The sequence below is a fragment of the Arachis hypogaea genome, chromosome 8, assembly GCF_003086295.3.
Source record: "Arachis hypogaea cultivar Tifrunner chromosome 8, arahy.Tifrunner.gnm2.J5K5, whole genome shotgun sequence".
Classification (NCBI taxonomy): Eukaryota; Viridiplantae; Streptophyta; class Magnoliopsida; order Fabales; family Fabaceae; genus Arachis; species Arachis hypogaea.
In genome coordinates this window covers 45,829,833-45,851,097 of record NC_092043.1, presented here as the reverse complement: position 1 = coordinate 45,851,097, position 21,265 = coordinate 45,829,833, and the positions used below count along the sequence as shown (strand labels likewise).

Here is a 21,265-nt window from a genome sequence, read left to right as displayed (position 1 = left end):
AAATAAAAAAAAAATAAATAATGATAAAACAATGAGGATTTAAGTCCGTACTTCAGAGGTCCTTCATGGGATGGCCAAAATATCACTGCATTGTGCAATACTCCTTGGGGGCGGCAAATCTTTCCTATATATTTTTTTTTTATATATTATATATATTATATTTATATATATATTATATATATATATATTATATATATCACATACTTGAACTTCACACGAGCTTGTCCATAATGCTCCATCGAATTAGTGCATGTCCCATGCATTCCACACAGGGAAACATCAATCTAATGAAGGGAAATTTAGTTTTTAACCCATAGTAAAGGAAATCAGCCTTCCAGTAACTATATGACTGACAGGCATAATCTACCTTGCACTTTCTGCAGGTATACACAGCCATGCTGTACCGTTCTTCCACAACCAACCTGTCACGAAGATGGGCAGATGACTCTGCATCAGCGATGTCATCAAGAGAAGCAGCTATCCTGAACCCAAAAGGCTTTGGAGAAGCTCTGCTCGTCCCAACCAGACATCTGCCTGAGACAAGATTTCAGATAGCTCATCCGTCGCTTGACTACCCACACTAGAGCTACCAGCATCAGATGATGTCTCATCAGTATCTCTATTTCTTTCAGGATTACTGGAAAATCAATTCCACCTGTGAGCTTTCTTAGAAGGGACTTCGCATAAAGCAACCCTGCAAATACAATATTAGAATGGTAGTGTTTTCATTGTAGCAAAATTCTAATGAACTAATGACAGAAATAGAGATGATGTGCCATCTTACAATTGCATTAAAGCAAATAACCATACTTAGAGCGTATTCAATTATCACCACTATACTCAAAAAACTACTCTTTTCGAATAAATACTGCAAAAGTTTCTGTGGCATGATATGCCGCCCATCGTTTCCATAGAAGCATTCTCAGGCAACTGATGGAGTTCAAGACATTCTTCATTTGATTAATGCACAAGTCAAGGGCAATTTTGGCAGAGACGGACTCATCAGAACAAAGAGCAAGTAGTGCCTACAAGACAAGCATCCAGAAGAGACAAAATGGCATCGATAAAAAAATAAAAGATGGCAGAGATATTCTACTATGACATGAACTATTTCTCCTAAAAGCGCTTAAGGCATCAGGTAGAGGTATAAGAATAGTTGTATCTAACACCTCCTCATGTAAGAACACTTTTAAGATTGATAGTTAGAACAATTTACTTTTGTGTGTGTGTGTGTTTGGGGTTTTTTTGGGAGGGACAAGGATTAACTTTAGACATTTTAGTATAGAAGCTCTTATACATGTCTGAAATATACTCTTAAACTTAAGTTGTCAAGTGAAAGTACATGAATGGTTATATATCTAATGTACTACTACACTCGATAGAAATAACCAACCTTAAAAAGGGTAATGTCAGGGGAATTTTCATATCTGTGAGATGAACGAATGCTTTCATCTTTAACAAGGTCACCTGTAAGCATCCATTCATCAGCAATTGAAACAGAAGGAAGCCGTTCTTGCCCTTCTGTAGAAAAGGACGAAATACGATCCTCTTGAATCCCAGTCATTGCCTCCCAGGCAACTCTATCAGAAGGGGATAATCCAGAACTTTTTCTTTTCCTATAAACATCCTTGGGAGCACTTCTGTCCACAGTGTTTTTAGGAGCCCATGAAAAAGCTCTTCGGGCCTCTTTCTGCAAGTTACTTAGGCTGCTTGTAAAAGACATCTTGGGAGGGGCACCCGGTCTAGCTTCTGCTTTGGCCTGGATCCTAAAACAGATATCCGGTGTTCCCTTGGAGGTGAGCTGATGCTTACAGCAATAGCCTTAGCCGAGTACGTAGTAATTACATTGTTGTCTCGTAAGGAAGGAAATTCCTTTAATATCTGTAGAAACAAAGGCAAACAAACATCACATTGACTGTGATTTATGAGTATATAAGTAACAAAAGATTTTCTTAAAATACAAAAAGGATACGGCATATCCTATACAAAATAATAGATATAAAGTAGTCACAAAAAGGAAAATGAATACTAATGCATGTAATTAAAGCACCTAGCCAAAGTAAATTATAGTACCAGTGCTGCTGATTGCAACTGTTTCCGCATAAGCAACACTTCCAAAATCAGATGAGGATGCTCATGCAGGGAAGAGCACCTTTGCTGCCACGGTACTGGCAAGACAGCCAGCACACGAACCTAACGCCATGAATTAAGCCGGGAAATCTCAACATCAGACAAATTTCCTTCCCTCCGCTTCAGGAAGAAGTGAACCTTCAAAAATCCATAGAGAAAATTTACCAGGATGTTGAGGGAATTCCAAAAGTTCGGAGACAACAATTTATATCATAAATGCAGGAACAATATGATAGATAAATGTTTGATTACAAGAAGCTGTTTTGAACGCAAATTGGGCAACAGTTGCATTGCACCCATCGCAACCGGCAAGGCATCATCTGTGTCCCGTAATGAAGAAAGAAAGCGTGAGGCTTCAGCTGGTCCTCCACCATTAAGGGGGTCAGCTGTTAGAAGTTTCACAAGCTGTCGTCCCTGCAACTCTCTTCGTAAATCATTCGACAACCCTGCACTTTCTGCCACTTCTAATGCAGCAGATACAGCTCCTTTCCAGCTAATCTAAGTGCCAGCCCTCTGGATCTTCCTTGCAATCTGCTTCAACCTGAAACAGACAATTTCTTTTCATGACGCCAAGATTTGTCATAATCAAGAGAGAAAAATATGTTACTGTAAGTATATTCCTAATACATCATTTACTGGTGGTTTCATGTAAACCGTATACATAAACAACATAGACTTCTGAATAATAAAAAAAAATAGAAAAGAAAGAAAAGAAAAGCACTGATACATTGGACATTTAACAGTTTACAGAAGAGAATATAACCTCTTGCCAGCTTGTATAATGATCGTCCGCATTTAATATGTGGCTGTACCTCTGCAGAGCTTGTTTCATTTGCAAAATCTAAACATTACAAAGAATAATGTAATTTAATACCATATGAAGCATGTCAAAAGATTTATTTTTTTTTAAAATACAGGTAAATACGGAAATGTAAAAACAAAAAGAATAAAGTATCAACTGTAGAACAGATAAAATTTGAAAGAGAGTAGTTTGCTCAGTGTTTTCAAATTGCAGCCATGGCCGGACATGACATTATGGCGTGGCGGTTTTTGGCTAACCGTCATTTTAAGTTTGTGGCGTTGCAGAAATGGCAGCCGCAATTGCGGTGGGCCATGGCGGTCTGATACTGGTATGGCAGAAATGCGGGTTGGTTTGGAGTTTTCTTTTTAAAAATTAGAGGGTATTCATTGGCTCTTGTATACTGCTCTTCACGCCCTCTATAATCTTTGTTGTTCACTTTCCCTCTCTGCTGCTTGAGGAAGACGAGGACTTGTGACCCGACTCATCACCAACAATAGCATCACCGCTATTCTGCAGAGCACAGAACATTGACAACAATTGCACCACGAACTACAGAGGAAGACGACAACATTGAACGTTGTTTGTGAAACTCTGCTTCTCTAAGCTGCTTCCTTTTTTTTCTTTGTATTTTGAACCCTAGAGTTTTTTTTGTTTTTCCATTCTAATCTCTTTTTTTCTATTCTCACCCTCAATTTTTGTACTTTATAAACCCTCAATTTGCTTTTGCTACTGCTTTATTTGTGTTGATATTACTATTTATGTCAATTTGATATTAGTTTTAATCTTTAATATTGATTGTGGATAATAGTTTCATATTATTACTGATAAAGTATTAGTAGTTAGTAGTTTAGATATAATTTTCTTTGTCTTTTAGTAGTTTTATTTAAATTTTATAGATTATTTAGTATATATTTGTATATAATTTATATTTTTTTGAATGTATCCACCATATCTGCCATTTCACGCAACACCATCCGCTATACCTCATGGCGGTTTTTTACCCTTCCGCCATTAGCCGCCATCCACCATCAAAATTCAAAACTATGGATTTGCTATATTAATAGTAAACCAAACAACTAGGACATTTTGCATGCATTGGCTTCTACTTAGATAATATCAACTCATGGTAAGACTTGACCAAGATGTACCTCAACAAATTTGTAGCAGAGTTAATCATATATATAGTATACTCGTGTAGCTAACTAGCAATCCATGAGTATTGAGTACCACAGTTAATCATAACAGAGATGCATCCAGCATGGGTATGACAAACACTATAAGAGTATCCAAGCATCACACCATAATGGCAATGTTGATGTAAGAATATAGTATTAATGGAAAGAATGATAGGAAAAGAAAAGTACCTCTTGCCTAACAGGATCATTCTGAGCAGGTGGCAACAGCACATTGTCAGAACATCTAAAGCAGCATCTAATTCCAAGTGTGCACATACCTATTATAAAATTCTGAAATTTGAGAATGCCATCATAGGCTGAGAGAATTTAAAAAGCAATTAGGCAACTATCATATTCTCTAATGTAAACATGCCAAAAATGAAGAGAAAGCAGCACTAGAAGTGTTGGCTGAAACATAATATCTTACTTCGCCAACAGGATTACAATAAATGATTTCATATATCTATCAAGCCTTTAGTGAAAGACCCTATCGATTTGAATAACTGACAAACTACATCAAGAACTAGCTATCCTAAACTTTTAAGCTGTTAGGTGAAGACAAGAAACAGTTCTATATTTTTAACAGAACTTATGGTAACAGAATATATCCTTTACCAGATACATAGAGTTCCTGCTAAATCAAGAAAATGAAATTATTCACACACCTTAAGGCAAGTCTAGCTGCCAGCGGTTTGTCCTTCAACCTTAGGCAATACTGCCAACTGTTGCTCCAAAGATTACTTCCTCCATACCCATGATGCTGTGCAGAATTTGAGTGAATCTCTTCTGAACGTTCAATGAGTAGCTGAAGAAGCTGATCAGAGGCCCCATTACGTAGAAAGCGATCCGAGAGTGCAAGGGCATCCATTAGTTTCCTTCTTCAATAAGTCTACAACAGAAAAAAAAAAAGAAAGAAAAGAGCATGTGTAACATGTAAATCGCTAAAGAAAGAGTAAACCTCAGTTTAAAAAAAAATATTTTCTTTTTATACGAATTGAAAGAATAAAAGTGAGGAGAATTAGGCATCCTCAGCATATAAACTAAAAGACAAAGGAACCGGGGGGGGGGGTGTTGTAAACCAAAGAAGGAACAGGAAACAGGAAAATAAAGGAACCAAAGAATTAAAAATCAATGGAAATAAACTTTCCGATCCTCAGCATGTCATTTAGGGAAAAACCTCAGACAACAGCTCTGAGCTTTGCTTGATTACACAATGTAGGCAACATTCTTTCTCGAGATTAGGGATTTAGGAAAGCAGGGGAAGAGAGAAGGAAAGGTTAGAAGAAAATATAAAATGATTGATGTGTGGTGTGTTACAAGAGGAAAGGCATTATCCCTATCCCTATTTATAATAATAGGGAAACCCTAATCCTATTCAAATACGGAAATAATCATAGAATAACAGTAAACATCAGAACTAATCCAAAGAAATATTCATCAATATATTCTAAAATATATTAACACATTATACGATATTCTCTTATTCTACAATTCTAATGCAAGAACAATTGAATATAGTAAAGGGAAGAAAATTTTGAAGTAATTGTACCGTCTTACTGCCTTTTCATATGGTTCTTCATTGTCCCAATCAAATGAAAGGAATATTGTGGTATCAATTTGACCAGCTTCATATTTTGAGGAATCATGCGAGAAATCTGTGGCTTCAATTCCATGGCCATTCAGTTCTGTTAGAGCCACAGGATAGAACTGCTACTAACAATGTCATCAGCATCTGACTCTGTCTCAGTGTCATGTTCACGAATTCTCTTAATAGAAGTTCTTGCCTCGCGATTGCTGTCATCAGCTGTTTGACCAGTTACTGCAACTTCTGAAACTCGATGGAGGTTAGTTTGCATTTGTATCCATCTGTTTAAGGTTGGGAACCTGGAGAGAAGATAAGAATAAACAAGTATTTATAACACAGACTGACTGATAGCATACAAACCGTGTATATTAAACTAAAAGAAGAGGGCGAGATGCATTCTTGAAACAGTTTGTTACACTCCTCCCTTACAAAAAGCAAAGAAAGGAAACAAAACCCTATGGAAACATGGGATATGAACAAATTAAGGAAAGCAAATGAATGGTTTTATATATATATATAAAACACTACTCTAACCTACAAAATTTTCATCCTAGGGGTGTTGAGCAATCCAAAAGAACCCAGAAGATTGTTGCCAGTGAAATAGTTTGACACATGTTTATATGAAACTGCCACTTGCCAACAAAAATCGAAAGGAAGGGCATGCACCTTTCGGATTGATCAAGAGCAAACTCATAGAATAATCTATCAGCATCCGGAGCTTGCAGTAATCCATCATTCAAGGAGCTTGAAATTGAAGAGCTACTGCTACTGTACAGTATAGTACTCCAAATACACATGCTAATACAGCCCTGACTGGGGAAATTTTTGCCAAATGCTTCACCACATCCAACTGTAGAGGGTATAAAGCAACACCGGGTGTTGCTGAAGAGCGGCAATAGCAACTAGGTTTAGCATCTTTAGATGATGGAGACAGTACTTTATATTCAGAGCTGCTCTTGGGGAATGTAGGAACAACTGGAATACATGCCCATCCATGTCCAGATCGCGGAGGGAAAACTGGAGGGACACATGCCGAAATCACCTCATGTACAAAATCAGCAAACATGATTTCAGCTACCTTTCCAGCCGCATCAGTACTGCCTCTTTCAAAAACAAGCCGGGTCAAAAGCTGTACATAGAAAAGCAAAACCAGCACAGGTGATTAAATTAAAGCAATATTGCTCATAACATGAAACATAAAAATACATTAATAAATGAATAAATGATAATTATATCTTTTAAAATAAACTATTATGATTTCCGTAAGAGGCAAAGAGGGGTAGCTTAATAAACAAGCATCATCTGATTACAAAATTTATATGCTGTTAACCATCACATGCAATGGGTACTCATTGAAGTAAATCAAAATCATGGTAAATGTTCCGTCAATAATTAAACATTTTGAGAACCTTACATCCTTAGGCCACTCATACACGACAGAGAAGAAGTTAAAATCATGAGTAGTATCAGTTCCATCAACTATATCACCAATCGCAGCAACATGAAGAATGAACTGTGATAGATATGTCATGGTTTGGCAGTCAAGGGAGCAAATATCCTCTTCCCATAATCTTTAATATCATAACCAGCAGAGTGCTGGCCTGTTTCTCCTCCACTTGAACTCAAAGGTATTTGTTTAGCAACTCTTAAACCAAGCCCAAGTATAATGTCCTTGTCACTGTGTGTGGCAATAACACCCCGATCAGCATACAGTCCCTCACCTCTAGTAGTAGTACTTGGTTCAGTTTCTTCATCAGCGACAGCTCTTGCAAGGTTATGAAGCTTACCTATGATTTATGCATAAAAAACGTGTTCTAATCAGAAGAAAGGAATACCAGGTGGTCTCTACCCAATTGCTTAAATCAAAGAAGATGAGGAATGAAATGCCCATAGATAAAATTATTCATATTTTTGCATAATAATTAATAACACTACTAATAACATGCCAAAAGAAACATGAAAGAAGTACCACTGAGAAACTGTCGCTTGTCCATATGAGCATCTTCAATCATCTGATGCAGCAGAGCAAGAGCACGCTCCCTCTGCTCTTGCCGGTGAGACTCTTTCGGGGAAGTGATAATAATTTCCCCAGATAAGATTGCCTGAAGTGCTGGAGGGTTGTCCTGAAGGGGCAGAACATATAAACATCATTGCCAAGACAGCCTTCTTACAAGATTGAAAAAATATAGATGGTAGATATGTGGGTAATAATAAATTCAGTTATTCTAGTATGCCTATGCTACGGTGGCTATGGTGACTGTGGTGTTATAAAAAGTGTTGCTAAAATTAAAGTAATGCTTTTTTACTATTTAACAACGCTTTTTTAAAAGTGTTGCTAAAAAAAGTGTTACTAAAATGTAAAAAAAAAAAATGTGATTTTAATTTTAACACCACTTCATAGCCACAGTAGCCACCATAAACATAGGCATACTAGAATTCGCCTAATAAATTAGTTAATGAAGAACTGCAATCAATGAGTTATTTAGGTAATGCACATGATGTTGTAGAATGAGTAACTTAGAACTTTTATCTTTTTAGAGTCTGCCAGACAACATGACAGAGGAACACTGTAGGAAAGCTTATGAGATACAGTTGGCTTATGCCCATGACTAAAATCAGAAAGGTTTAAACTATAGCTTTCAAGGCCCACAATGCTGTACATGAAAATGATTCCTGGACCAATAAATAGTACTCAAAATTCCTCACCTGCTCCAAGAACTCATGTAAGCGCTTTAGAAGACGCCGTGACAGAGAGATGACTCCCACTTCAAGGATCTGATCCCAATAAGTGGATCCATCTTTGGCAGATCCTCCAGGATATATCTCAGATAGCATAGTTTGTGCCTGCAAATGGTTGAGCATAAGATTTAGTCAGCAGGACAAAACCTTGCAAGAGTAAAGAATAACAGGAGATAAAAGTTAGTAATAGATTCAACAATTGATGAACATAAAACTGCCTAGGTGATATAATTTTTTTCCTTCACTCTAGTTATTTCCCCTTGTTTATGCATTCCAATTTTCTTTTAGAGAAGTGTAATACTAACAAAATAGATTGGATTCACTCTGTTTTGTTATCATGCTTCTGTAAAGGGGATTACTTTTATCCTACATCTTATGATTTGCTATTTCTTCCTTCCCTCTATAATGCAAGGAAAAGTTAGTTGAAAGGAGTGGAATCTATTGAACAAAGGATAGCAGCACCTGATCAAGTAGCTGCTGCGACATCTTGGCAGACTTTGCAGAAGTTGCAGCAACATCAATGCAAAGAAGAATCTGGAAAGAAATGCAAATGCTCAAAACCAACAAAATATATATTACTCATTTTATTATGTTGAAATGACAAAATGAAAACTGCTTAGGCACTTACGGTAGCCAAGGGACCCAACTGGGAGCGTAAAGAGGAAAAATCCAGATCATGTACACGGGATACCACATCATCTTCCTACATATGGAAGAAAATACTACATCATCCTCCAAGACAGGGAACAGGAAATCAAAGGCCATTAAGAAACGGAAATAGGAATGCATCCAAAAGACTGTAACCGCTACGACTCTTAGCAGCTAATACTGATTACATTTGTCACATAAAATTGAAAAGAATATATGCATACTTTATTGCAGGCACTATCTACCCATTCGGCTAACTCAAGGGTAGCTTTGTCTTCAGCAGATAATGAAAATCGATGAACAGCTTCTTCTCCAATATCAAACTTAGCTTTTTGCATGCATCTGCAGAAGAAACACGAGATTTGATTTCTCAAATGACATGAGATACATTTTATTTGCTATTTTATACATTAGAAAGGCAGAGCTCACAGGTTAAGTAGCTTAGATGGAGCTGCACGTAAAACCGTCAAAGCCTCCTTCCATCTCCATTGGCGTTCAGATAATGGTAGAAGATGCTGTAAAATTGACAAACGCCATTCCCACTCTTCAATGAAACGCTTTGAGATTGAGATTCTCCACTCGAGTGCCTGTCTAGTGGCTGTATTAACACTATCAGATAGTGTGTTCTCTAATTCAATCTCTGATGTCGGAATGTTGCGAGACAATATATCAAGTAGCAAAGAAGTGAAAGATATAACCATTTTATTTGCCCCTTCAGTTCTGGTTGGATAATCATCTTCCAAAGAGCAAGCACTGGATAATTTAGAATTACTCCATGGTGATCCACAATGCATCAAGTTAATAGAAACATTATCCATATGCAATAGCGAAATAATCACATTCACCATAAAAATCTGCATCATTGAAAATTTGCCAAAAGATAAGTATGCTGACAGAAAATTACTAGACTTTGAACACTTTTATGACAACACTGAAATTTACAGTTTAAATCACAGAAATATAAAAACAATGGCACATGGACTCCTTTTAAAATGTTTATCCTACTGCATGGATGCTCATTATCAATTACTAAACATCCAGTTCCCGACACGCAGCATATTATATCCTGCAAAACTTTTTCCTTACAGTTACCTATTGAATTTTTTTGTTTTCAATTTTAGATAAGGAATACTAAGAGAAGACAAAAATATTGATTAGTCCACTAGCTTATTTTCTGGTTTTACATTTTCCATCCAAGTAAGAAATGTCTCAAACTCGCCATCTAACTTTAAAAAGTTAAATATATTTATCATCATTGTGAACAATATTAGTTACATATACAGAAAAATATTATCTAGCATCTGAACTGACAAAAATAACATAAATGACACCTTATGTAGCAAGTTCTATTTTCACATCAACCCTTTTAAATATAACCAACCAGATCTACAAAGAGGGTAAATGAGTTTGGCCTGAAGAAATTAGAGGGTAATTTTTTAATGTTCATTATTCACAGAACGAATTTGGAATATTTTAATACTTAAAAGACAAATTTCAAAACAAAAAGTAAGTTAGGAACAAATCAACTGTTTTTATCTGAAATGGGGGAAAAAGCAACAAAAGATCCCAATGGCCAATACAACATGAGTTCACATCACTGGTGTGTGGTGGTATGTTCCATGTGAATGACACAACGAAGTTTAACTAGATAGAACTAGGAAAATTACAACATGATTGATAAGTATAAGATATATTAACAGAACCTGCCTTACACAACCAACTGAAGAAAATTACTGCAAGTGGGACAATAGAATCATATGATCACTAAAAGAGAATAACCTTGCGAGGAAGATTACTAATTGCATCCAAATGGCTCTGCAAGTCCTTCAAATGGGATAATGGCACAGCTTGATGATTCCCTATTTCATCAGATGTACTCCTTTCCATCGCTCCTAAAGCAAGAACAATAGATTCTAGAGCATAACGCATGTGCATGAGGTCTACATCTTGCTTCCTACACACATACACAAAACGGGTGTTTGGGGGGCGGGGGGGATGATTTGTGAATAGCATGAAGAAAAACCAACAAAACAGGGAGGCTAAAAGAAAAAACATATACAGTTAAGAGTAAACACGAGATTAAGTATTTTAACATTTCATGTCAAGAAATTCTAGCCACACACGACTTGCATAATCCCATGTAGCTTAATTAATCCATAAAAAAATAATAATAATAATAATATGACATCCAGCCACCTTAACTGCAAATATCCATCTTAACCTCAAGAGACTCTAAAGACCATTCAGAGAGATAAAGGAAAACATAAGCACACCTCTTCCAAGCTTCTAGAGTAGAGGCAATGGGTTGCATACTGATCAACTCAATGGCTTCTTGGAATTTTATGCCTGGGACAACATCAAAAAGTACCTAACAAAGACTGTAAAGTCAGGACTGTACAACAGAAGATAAGACTAACATATGAACATTAAAATATCCATGCATAATATATCCCAATCTGAAATGTTTAAAATAGAAACCAATATACCGTTCTTTTCTGTATGAAAGAAGAATGATACAATATAAGAAGACTAGAACAACAGACATCTAATACAGGAACAAAAATAAAAAACAAAAAGCTAACAATGATAGCTTTCCAATCTATTAGAAGATCTTTTAAGTTTGAGTGATGTCCTTTGTATTTTACATATTAACAAATATATATTTTCCTAATCAATTCTCAAATCCCAGTTTGTATATTTACCATGCACAAGTCAAGATTCAAGTACTACATGGTTAAGAATCACCTAAGAACGTGTTACAGAATGAGACAAGAAGTATTACCAAAGGATTATAAAGGTAACAAAACAACATCACTATTATTGGGGATAAGGCTCCCCTATACAAAAGAAAAACAACCAACAGAGTAATTTATAAAAACATAACTTTCCGATCTCTCAGCATGTCTGAGAGGAAAAGCCCTATAAAGATCATGAGCTTTACAGCAAAAAGATGCTAAGCATCTAATCCTATCCCACAAAACATGCTTGTCAGTAAATATGTCATTGAAGGTGCACGCATTAGCTCCTAATAGAGTGAGCTAGAGAGAAGCTCTAGAAGAGTCGAGTCAGAATTAGGACCCTAACTAACTTGAGCAGTTTAGAGAGTGATTAGGCAAATGGCTTCTAGAATCTATTAGGAGCCTAACTAACTTAAAATCAGTCCCCATGTATATAAAGCTGTAAGCTCAGTATCATTGATCATAAGAACAAAATCATCACTCTCACATTTCTGGATATCTCTCTCTCTTTCTGCTCTGCTCTCACCTCTTCTCTTCATCTTCTTCACCTTTCCTCTAGTTCACCTAAATCTATCACTCCAACCAAATAGTGGCAAAAACTACACAGTGACACTGAAACTTTGCCCCTTTTCTACTACCAAACCCAACAGTACCGCAACTGCCACTCTAGATAGATCATATATCATTAAAAGCATAAAGTTCAAACGTTCAAGTGCTCAGTATAAAGGGTGACCTTCTATAGAAGATGGGGAATAAAATAACATATAAGTCAATAACATCTGTCATAATAAGCAAATGTTGTATTACGCGAAGACTGCAAAACATCAAGCTCACTCATTACAGTATCATACATTTGACATAGGTTATTACCCTAAGAGGACTTTGGACCGAAAGTCTTTCCAAGACAAAGTTCTCAACAAAAGGATCAGAATAAACATCTCCATCTCCAAGCTCCAGCTGTTCTTTTCCAGAGAACATCAATGAGAATTTGGAACTCCAAGCATGTCCAGAGTTCACACAGGCAACAAAAGCAGCAAGATCAAGCTGATAACATAAGGTATCACATAGATGCTCGACACAGGACATCTGTCAGAAATATCAAAATTTTCAGCAGAATTCTACCTAGTACTTCATTTAGTTAATTACCACCCATGAAGCACATTTTGAAAATGAAAGATGAAAAATACCTCATCTGATTTATTACCATAAAGAGAAGATTCTTCAAGCCGAATTACTTGTGACTTACTTGTCCAGAGAAATTGCATTAATTTCCTCCGTGCTGATATTTTACCAGCCAACAAATCCCAACCCATGGCAGCTATCAAAGGCTGAAGATGGGGAAACAATTGGAGGACCTGGCAACAAGAAGCATATAACTTTGAATTTGAAAGTACAGCCGCATGGTAGGTTAAATTAGGTAATTCAGAAGTTTAAAAATGACCAATCCCCCCCCCCACCCAAAAAACCCCACACCCAAAAGAAAATAATGTAATGTAACATCTAATAGAATGACAATATTCATACATATGCATATTGGCAGAGTAACAAAAAGATAGGCACATACATTGCTTGCTTCTTCCAGTTGCTCCCTCTCCACAGCCGACAGGGCTGTATCCATAATACACTCAAGAACATGGAGTCCAGAAACACGAGCATAATGATACATATCTGTCTTAAAAGATCTGATTACCTCACTTGGGAATAATGCTTCATCATCTAAATTCTTACTAGCCTTTGGTTCTGCTACATATCTTTGAAGACGTACAAGAGGACGTGGAATAAACTTGTCAGATTGAACTCTATCCAATTCTATCTCTTCAGACAGTAGCTCGTCATGAATACCCTGGAGAGAATAATTGATATTTACGATTTAAAGTAGTTAAATGAGCAAACTCTTCATTTACATCAAAATGTCCAAGGGAAAAAATTATAGCATAAAAAAAATATTTTCTCAACTGTTAGACGCTAATTTTACATCAAGAGTAGTGATTCTGGCTAGTTGGTTTCATCATAGAAGAAAGTCAAAGATACTAGAAAATGTATTTTTTAGATAAAAAGGCCTCATTGATCAAGTTGGAATGCTATAATACATTGTCAAACTTCCTCTTAAAAAGCTAAAATAAGCATTTCCATAAGATTCTGTTTGCTTCAGCAATAGTTTAGCCTTGCCCTTCTTTGAAATGAGCTATCTCAAAATTACATCTTGAGAATTCTAATTATTTTCTGCTCTCTGTATTCATGCTTCCCTGTTGAAGCAATGTCTTGTGCATACAGTATATATGTACATGTAAAAGTCTTGTTGGTTTGATTAGAAAATGTGAGAAAGGATAAGAAAATATAATGAAAGGGGGGGGGGGGGGGGGGAAGAAAGATAGAGGCTTTCTAATGTAAAACATGGAGAATTTAAAAAAATAAACTTCTGTTGATTTTAACTAGATAGTGACTCAAGCTAGTAGCCTAGTTTAACTAACTATGACAACCTGTAGGAGCTAGCTACAGGCTATACAGTAGCAGCTTTATTATGCTTCTGGAGTTTTACAAGCTTAACCTTATGATTACATGGTGCATTTACTACAGTTTACATGCTCTGTAACCTTCCTAGCACCCTCCGTTTCATTTATTATGACACTATCCAAACCCCGCGAAGCAAATATACTATGATGAAGTCATTCTCCAATTTTGGCACTTCCAAAATGTTAATTTAATTATCATACATGGGAAAAACTCAGGAGATAAATAAAAACTAAACTTGAGCAATAAAAGAATACAATTTGTCGAAGAGATCCAATAGCATATTAGCAATGGTGCCATGAATATATGCTACTCACTAAAAGCTCTGTTCTCATAATATCTTCGTGAAAAAAAGAGAGCTTGTACCTGTATCATTTGAACGATGTCATTGCAATATGATGAAAGAGCTTCACTAAAAATCCCTAGTAACTGATTACGCATGGTATTCCAAGAGTCCCCAAACTCTTCAGTTCTTGATAAAACCACTTTCAGGAGATCTTTCAAAACTATGCTACAAAAAGATTATAAAACATTTAGATCTTAACATCTTGGATAGGGAAAAGCTTGCATGAGAAAAAGGAGGGGAAAACAAAGTAACTAAATAAGAAAGAAGAAACCTCTTCCATCACTTCATGAATAACAAATAAAAGAATGAAAAAAATATTAAAAAAGAAAAAGAGGCAAGACCTCAACTAGACCCTGATAATTATCATGCTGGACAATCTCATCCCTCATAACCTTTTTATCTTTCAAGTCCCTAACCATAAATCATGAGACAAATTAAAGATTTAATATGACAAATTCATCCACCATCAATTGAAAAATGGTGACAAATTTGTCCTGCCATACACAATGAAGAATTCATATGTCCACATTTTTTAATAATGAGATACACTTGTTCAATTAGGAAGTGGTTGCGGATAAATTTGTTATTTTCAAATCTTGAAGACTATTTGTCCCATTATTTGCATGGTTGGAGACTTAAAAGTATAACAAAAGTAATGAGGAATGAAATTGTCAAGGACCAAACAAGTAGTTCACTAAAATAAGTGCTTACCGCTTCAAATTACATCAGTCAAATAAGCCTAGATCCCTAAGCTTTTACAGGTATCTACAATAGACATGAGGCTTATAGAAGTTCATGATAAAATCAAGTCCCCAAGTGCAAACCATGCATTTAAAGTTTCATCTTTCTATTGAATATGAAAAGGGAAGCTAGGAACTCCGTGGTTTCTATTTTCATTTGTTGCAAACATTTTACATGGTCCCAAATCTGGATAAAAGAGAAGGGTTGTGTTAGGCTTATCAATAGCCAACATAAAACTCAGTCGAATTCCAATGACAAGGATCAAACACAGAATTGCACTAAACCTATGTTGTTCAGAAGCAACGCATTGTATGGCTCGAATACAGTGTCAAATGAGTAAATTTTGTTGCATCAATGCCGCAAATGTAGTGCAAAATGAGCAAGGGTTCCGACGTTTTCGTAACGAGCAACAGTAAATAAGGTAATTCACAAATGTAAAGGTGGGCAAGTCGCAATTTAGGACATGGAGTGTAGACACACGTACAGGGAAATCAATGGAAGTTGTGGATACCATGACAAAAAAGAAAATAAACATTATGTGCCTTAAAAAAAAAAAAAAAAAAAAAAAAAAAAAAAAAACTATTGGGTGAGGGCAAAGGAAGAGAATTAGACACCTCAAGTTTTAAGCTTTGGTAAATAGAAAACGAGAAGGACCAAATTGAGGTAGGCATTATTGTTGATAAAAATTAGAAGAATGGTGTGGTAGATGTTAAAAAGGTGGGTGATCAGATCATCACTCCAAATGGCTATTGATGGGGAGACCTTTAATGTTATTAGTGCCTATGCACCACAAGTTGGTTGGAAGAGCACCACAAAAAAAAAAAATTGGGGAGATCCAATAGGTTTAATCCAAGGCATTGGAAGATAAGATTTTTTTTTGGAGGAGATTTAAACGGACATGATAGGAAGGATGGGAGCAGGTACAAAAGGGATACACCAAGGTCTTGGTTTTGGATTAGTGAACACGGGGTAAAGTCATCTTGAACTTCTCCTTAACATTTGAGTTTCTTATAGCAAACATTCGCTTCAGAAAACAAGAAGATCACCTTATAACACACAAGAGTAGACTCACAAGCTCTCAAATTGATTTTTTCTTGTTGAGAAAATTTGATAGAAACTTTGCAGTAATCAAATAATTGAGTGCTAAGTTATTCCAGGAGAGAACTAGACCACTCAAGTACTCAACATAGGGTTCTTATTATAGATTTCCGAATCTGGTGAAAGGTGAGAAGAAATTGCCAAAAGAAAAACACGTGGTATAACAGAAATTTCTCATTGGTGTAAGATTATACCAGGAGTCATCTCTAAGCACATATCTTTCCACACTAGTTTTGGAAGTGCTTATTGAGCATATACAAAAACCCATACCATGGAACATACTTTTCTCCGATGACATCGTCCTTAAAGGCAAATCGAGGGAAGATTTGGACAAGACGTTGGATTTTAGAGACAAGTTTTGGAAATACATGGTTTATGCATAAGCCGCAATAAGGAGTATATTGAGTGTAAGTGCAACAAACAAGGGGTAAACTCAAACATTGCAGTGAAAATTGGAGAAAACACCCTAACAAAAGTCAAGAGGTTTAACTATCTTGGTTATATTTAATATAATTGAGATAGAGACGATATGAACCAAAGGATTCAAGCAGATTTGTCAAAATGAAGGAATGCGTTTTCCTTCATATGCAACAAAAAAGGTTTATCTGAAACTTAAGGATAAATTTCACCGCATTCTAATTAGACCAATTATGTTGTATTGGCTAGAGTGTATGGGGGTAAAGGATAAGTATGAAGATAAGTTTAGTGTGGCAAAAAATGAGGACGTTTTAATAGATGAGTAGTCATACTCAAATTGATAGAATAAGGAACAAATATATGAGGGAGAAAGTTAAAGTGGACCTGTTGTTAAAAAGATTGTAAAATTTCACCTTAGGTGGTTTGAGCATGTTGATTGTTGGGAGAAGACCATCAAAGCATCCGGTCAAGAGAGTGACCTAAGAAGTCTCTGAATAGGACGATCAAGAGAGATTTACTTATAGATGGACTAATTTCTAACATGATTTATGATAGGGCGTAATGATGTTGCTTGATCCATATAATCGACCCCACCTAGTGGGAAAAGGTTTTATTGTTGTTGTTGCTCTATGAATTTTTGAAGAAAATAATGAAACAAGATTTGTGAAGGAAATGATGAAAATTGAAACAATATTTTTGTTTTAAATCTCCTCAGGTATTTTATTGTTTTAGATGTTTTCACTCCTTGTTTCACCAAAAACATGAAACACAATTAAAAACAAAACCAAGCATACCCTTATTTCTATATTCAACAACATACAGATCAAACGAAGTTATTGAGCCATCAAAACATGCGTAGAAAGAAGATAATGTAGGGCAGCCCAAATAGAAGATACAAAAAGGCATGATACCACACTAAACTAGATGTCCTACACTACAGGCTTAATCATATGAAGCGAAACTACTAAACTACACACCAAGATTAACTGGAATTCCTCATCTGAATGGGAATCATACTATATATAGATTTATTTTGCACACAATGCCAGTGTAAAAGAAAACAAAAACATTTAATAGAATCTACCAACAATCTCTGCACTCTTAGTAGATAGTAATTAAACTCATCATGTATACAAAAACATCAAATTCCTCAGAATTAGTCTCCATGTACAAAAAGTTAAGGAAATTGAGGGGGGAAATTGTCAACATACCGGTACTCAGATTGCTCCACTCCATAATCAAAATGTAAAAAACGAATATGGGAAACCGCTCCTTGTGTATCCCCCTTTTCAAGACTCTCCCTCATAGCACCCAAATGAATAACCTGAATAGTCCTCAGTATCCAACCAAGAACCCTAACATCCCCTTCCTCCTCCGCCCCCTCCTCCTCCTCCTCCACCACCACTCCGCCACCCTCCCCTCGCTTGACAGTGACCTCCAATCCACGGTCCTCACTCTCCCACCGCTTAATCTGCTTATACACATTCCCACACAGAGCATCAAAAACACCCGCATGATCCAAAACCATCCTCCTCAAACTCATCAACTCACCTTCCTCAACCACAGTCGCAACGCTCGCATTAGCAGAACTTTCACTCCTCTCAAAATCCCCAACGCCAACATCATCATCGTCACCGTCCACTCTCAACCTCTTCACACCAAGCTCCAAAACACCATCAAGAACTCTCCTACACCTTCTTAATTCTTCATCATCCGAAGGTTCTGGAACCAGGTCGATCAAATTCTGCACGAAAAGCAGAAACTCGGCGCGAAAACGCAGCGTTTCGGAGTCGAATCCCCAAGGGGAAGAGGCGTTATCGAATTGGAGCAATTCGAGGGTGGAGAGGTATGTGAGGAGGGAAGGGGAGGGGCATGAGGGGGACCAGAGGATGTTGTGGAAGCGGCCAGATCGGGCAACGAGGGTTTGGAGGATGCGGCGGGCGAGGTCGCGGTTGCGAGGGCGGAGGGCGAGGAGGACGGCGCGGAGGGGCTCGAATTGCGCGAGGTGGAGGTGGTTCGCGGCGAGGCGAGAGAGAAACTCCGTTTCCTTCGACATCGACTGTGGTGTAGTTGCCGGTTCACTTCATCCGAAGCTCTGATTGAATTTGTGCATGAATCTCCTCTACCGAATCTTCTTGTGATTGTGTGAGAGTTTATTGCTGGGCAGCGACTTGCGTGTCTAAGTGTGTAAGAGAGAGTATTCCTCGTTTTTTTCGTCTGGTTTTTTCATTTGAAGACTAATTTAAACAATAATAAATTTTTTGGGACGAATTTAATTATTAATCCCTTTTTTAGTCTGATTTTTTTCAAAGAAAAAAGTGAACCCTCAAAACATTCGTTATTTTCTTGATTTTTTTTTTTTTTACAAGAGAAGTTGATATTTGAATACCAGTAGATCATGATTTAATAAGTTTAACTAAAATATTATCTAACAATTTTTAATTATCATCTTTATATAAAGAGATTTGTATATGAATATTTATTTTAAACAAATTAAGAGAAAAAAGTAAATATGAAAATAAAAGTAATTATTTAAATTAATTTTTAAAAATTTTAAAAATAGATATTTTAGTTCTAAAAAAATTAATACACAAAAATATTTTTAAAATTTTATTTTGATAGATAAATTAATTTTCAGTTTATTTTTCAGCGGAGTAATTACCTAAAGCAGTCCTCGAAAGTTTTAAAAATAGATATTTTAATCCAAAAAAATTAATACACAAATCAATCTCTAATATTTTTTTCCGTTAGACATAATAGTCATCTGTCCATTTTCCGACATAACTCACTAAATTCTTCAAATATTTATTAGAAAAATAATATTAGTAGATATTATAATCAAATTAACTTTTAAGGTTAAGTTAAATCTATTTAGTTTCTAATATTGTATTTTTTCAAAAAATAAAAATTAAATCATCCTCATTACATACACAATTTCAAATTCAAAAAAAAAGAGATGTACTAAATTTCATATTCTCTTAAATTAAAAAGGGGTTAAGTACGATTTTGGTCTCGAATTTTTTTGTTCCGAACTTTTTTTTTGCATACAAAACCGTCCCTAAAGCTTCAATTGGTTTTAAAATTGTCCTTCGGATAAAAAAAAATATTTTTTAAAGACAATTTTGCCCTTGATGGTTTCTTTTCCTTCTTGTCATTCCCACGAAATCATTTCGTCTTCCTCAAATAAATCACAATGTTTGAGAACACACTTGGTCTTTGAAACGTTTGCGTCATACCCTACAAAAGCGTTCCTACGAGGATGATCTACGCTACTCGTTGAAGAAATTGTGTTGCTGGGAGTTCGATCGAGGTTGTGTTGTCGCATTCGTCACTCATCTTCATCGCTGCAGATAGCCGTTGTTGAAATAAACTTGCTATCCATGCAATGTCGCTTCACTTCAACTATTTCTTTCATTTTGGTGGTTTGAGATTTAGAACAATGTTAATGCATCTAAGTTGTATAGGGTTTAATGTAGATTGCATTCACTGTGGATAAAGTTAGGGTTTGTAATGATCTATTTTTTTTCTTTTTTGTTTGTTTTAGTAATGTATTTTGTTGAATAATAAGATTGTTTGAGTAGAAGATGTTATACTTTAACATGAGGGTGCATCATGGGAGAACATTCGGATATGAGAACGGGATATTTAAGTATTTGACAAGGCAAACTACAATCATCGAAGAAATTGATGGCGATTGGTGGTCTGTGTTTGAGGCATATGAATATTTAAGACAATTTGGATACTTTTAGTAGCATTATAGTAAATATCTAAATGCGAATGATTCTGAGAATAACTTGAAAATGTTGAAAGGTAACTTAGATGCAATTGCGATGTGCAAAATAGCTAAGACGAGGGGCTTGGTGGATTTGTTTGTGGTGCATGATGTTGGGGATGCAGATGAATTTTCAAAAGTTGGTTATATCGTAGGAAAAGATACTGGGGTTGTTGAAAGTGAGGAACTTATTAGTGGTGGTCTTTAGATAGTGGTATTTGTAGGAGAACAAGAAAAGAATGTGATAGCAAAGGATGATAATCCTGTGACTAATGCAGTTAGGAATGTGGTTGAAACAGAATTTTAGAATAAGGGTATTTCAGTAGAGTTAGATGGTGAATGACAGATTGAAGGAGATCGCCATGAAAGTAGTGATAAAGACAGTGATAACCTTGAATATTTGCCATCTAATGAGGAGAGAAGTAGTGCCAAAGACTTCAACTTCACTGATAGTGAGAAAGAGTATGAATATGATATTGAATTTGGGAAAAATTATTCTGCACCAAAGATGGCTACTACGGCCAAGGGTAAGAGGGTTGTTACAAGTGAGCTAAGTGATGTGG

General features: G+C 36.1%; 1 protein-coding gene across 1 annotated transcript; it reads right to left on the bottom strand.

Annotated features, from left to right (window-relative positions):
- Positions 1–535: 535 nt before the first annotated feature.
- On the bottom strand, positions 536–19,184 carry LOC112707803 (uncharacterized). The gene is made up of 24 exons (XM_025759775.3): positions 18,142–19,184; positions 14,695–14,839; positions 13,382–13,660; positions 13,005–13,172; positions 12,688–12,903; positions 11,353–11,447; positions 10,859–11,033; positions 9,509–9,933; positions 9,304–9,421; positions 9,060–9,134; positions 8,894–8,965; positions 8,399–8,536; positions 7,662–7,815; positions 7,107–7,479; positions 6,359–6,821; positions 5,657–5,991; positions 4,773–4,996; positions 4,297–4,385; positions 2,894–2,971; positions 2,383–2,671; positions 2,074–2,268; positions 1,394–1,881; positions 870–1,025; positions 536–694 (listed from the first exon to the last, which is right to left on the bottom strand). Exons 1-14 carry the CDS (start codon positions 18,984–18,986, stop codon positions 7,220–7,222), a joined length of 3,165 nt encoding a protein of 1,054 aa, XP_025615560.1. The 5' UTR covers positions 18,987–19,184; the 3' UTR covers positions 536–694; positions 870–1,025; positions 1,394–1,881; positions 2,074–2,268; positions 2,383–2,671; positions 2,894–2,971; positions 4,297–4,385; positions 4,773–4,996; positions 5,657–5,991; positions 6,359–6,821; positions 7,107–7,219.
- Positions 19,185–21,265: the final 2,081 nt, after the last annotated feature.

Excerpts from the sequence above, each read along its gene's own strand:
- LOC112707803 (XM_025759775.3), bottom strand. The coding sequence starts at position 18,986 with ATGTCGAAGGAAACGGAGTTTCTCTCTCGCCTCGCCGCGAACCACCTC. Across the intron at positions 12,904-13,004 it reads ATGGTAATAAATCAGATGAG|ATGTCCTGTGTCGAGCATCT; the intron begins GTATTTTTCATC and ends TATTTCTGACAG. Across the intron at positions 7,480-7,661 it reads CAAGCGACAGTTTCTCAGTG|GTAAGCTTCATAACCTTGCA; the intron begins GTACTTCTTTCA and ends CATAAATCATAG.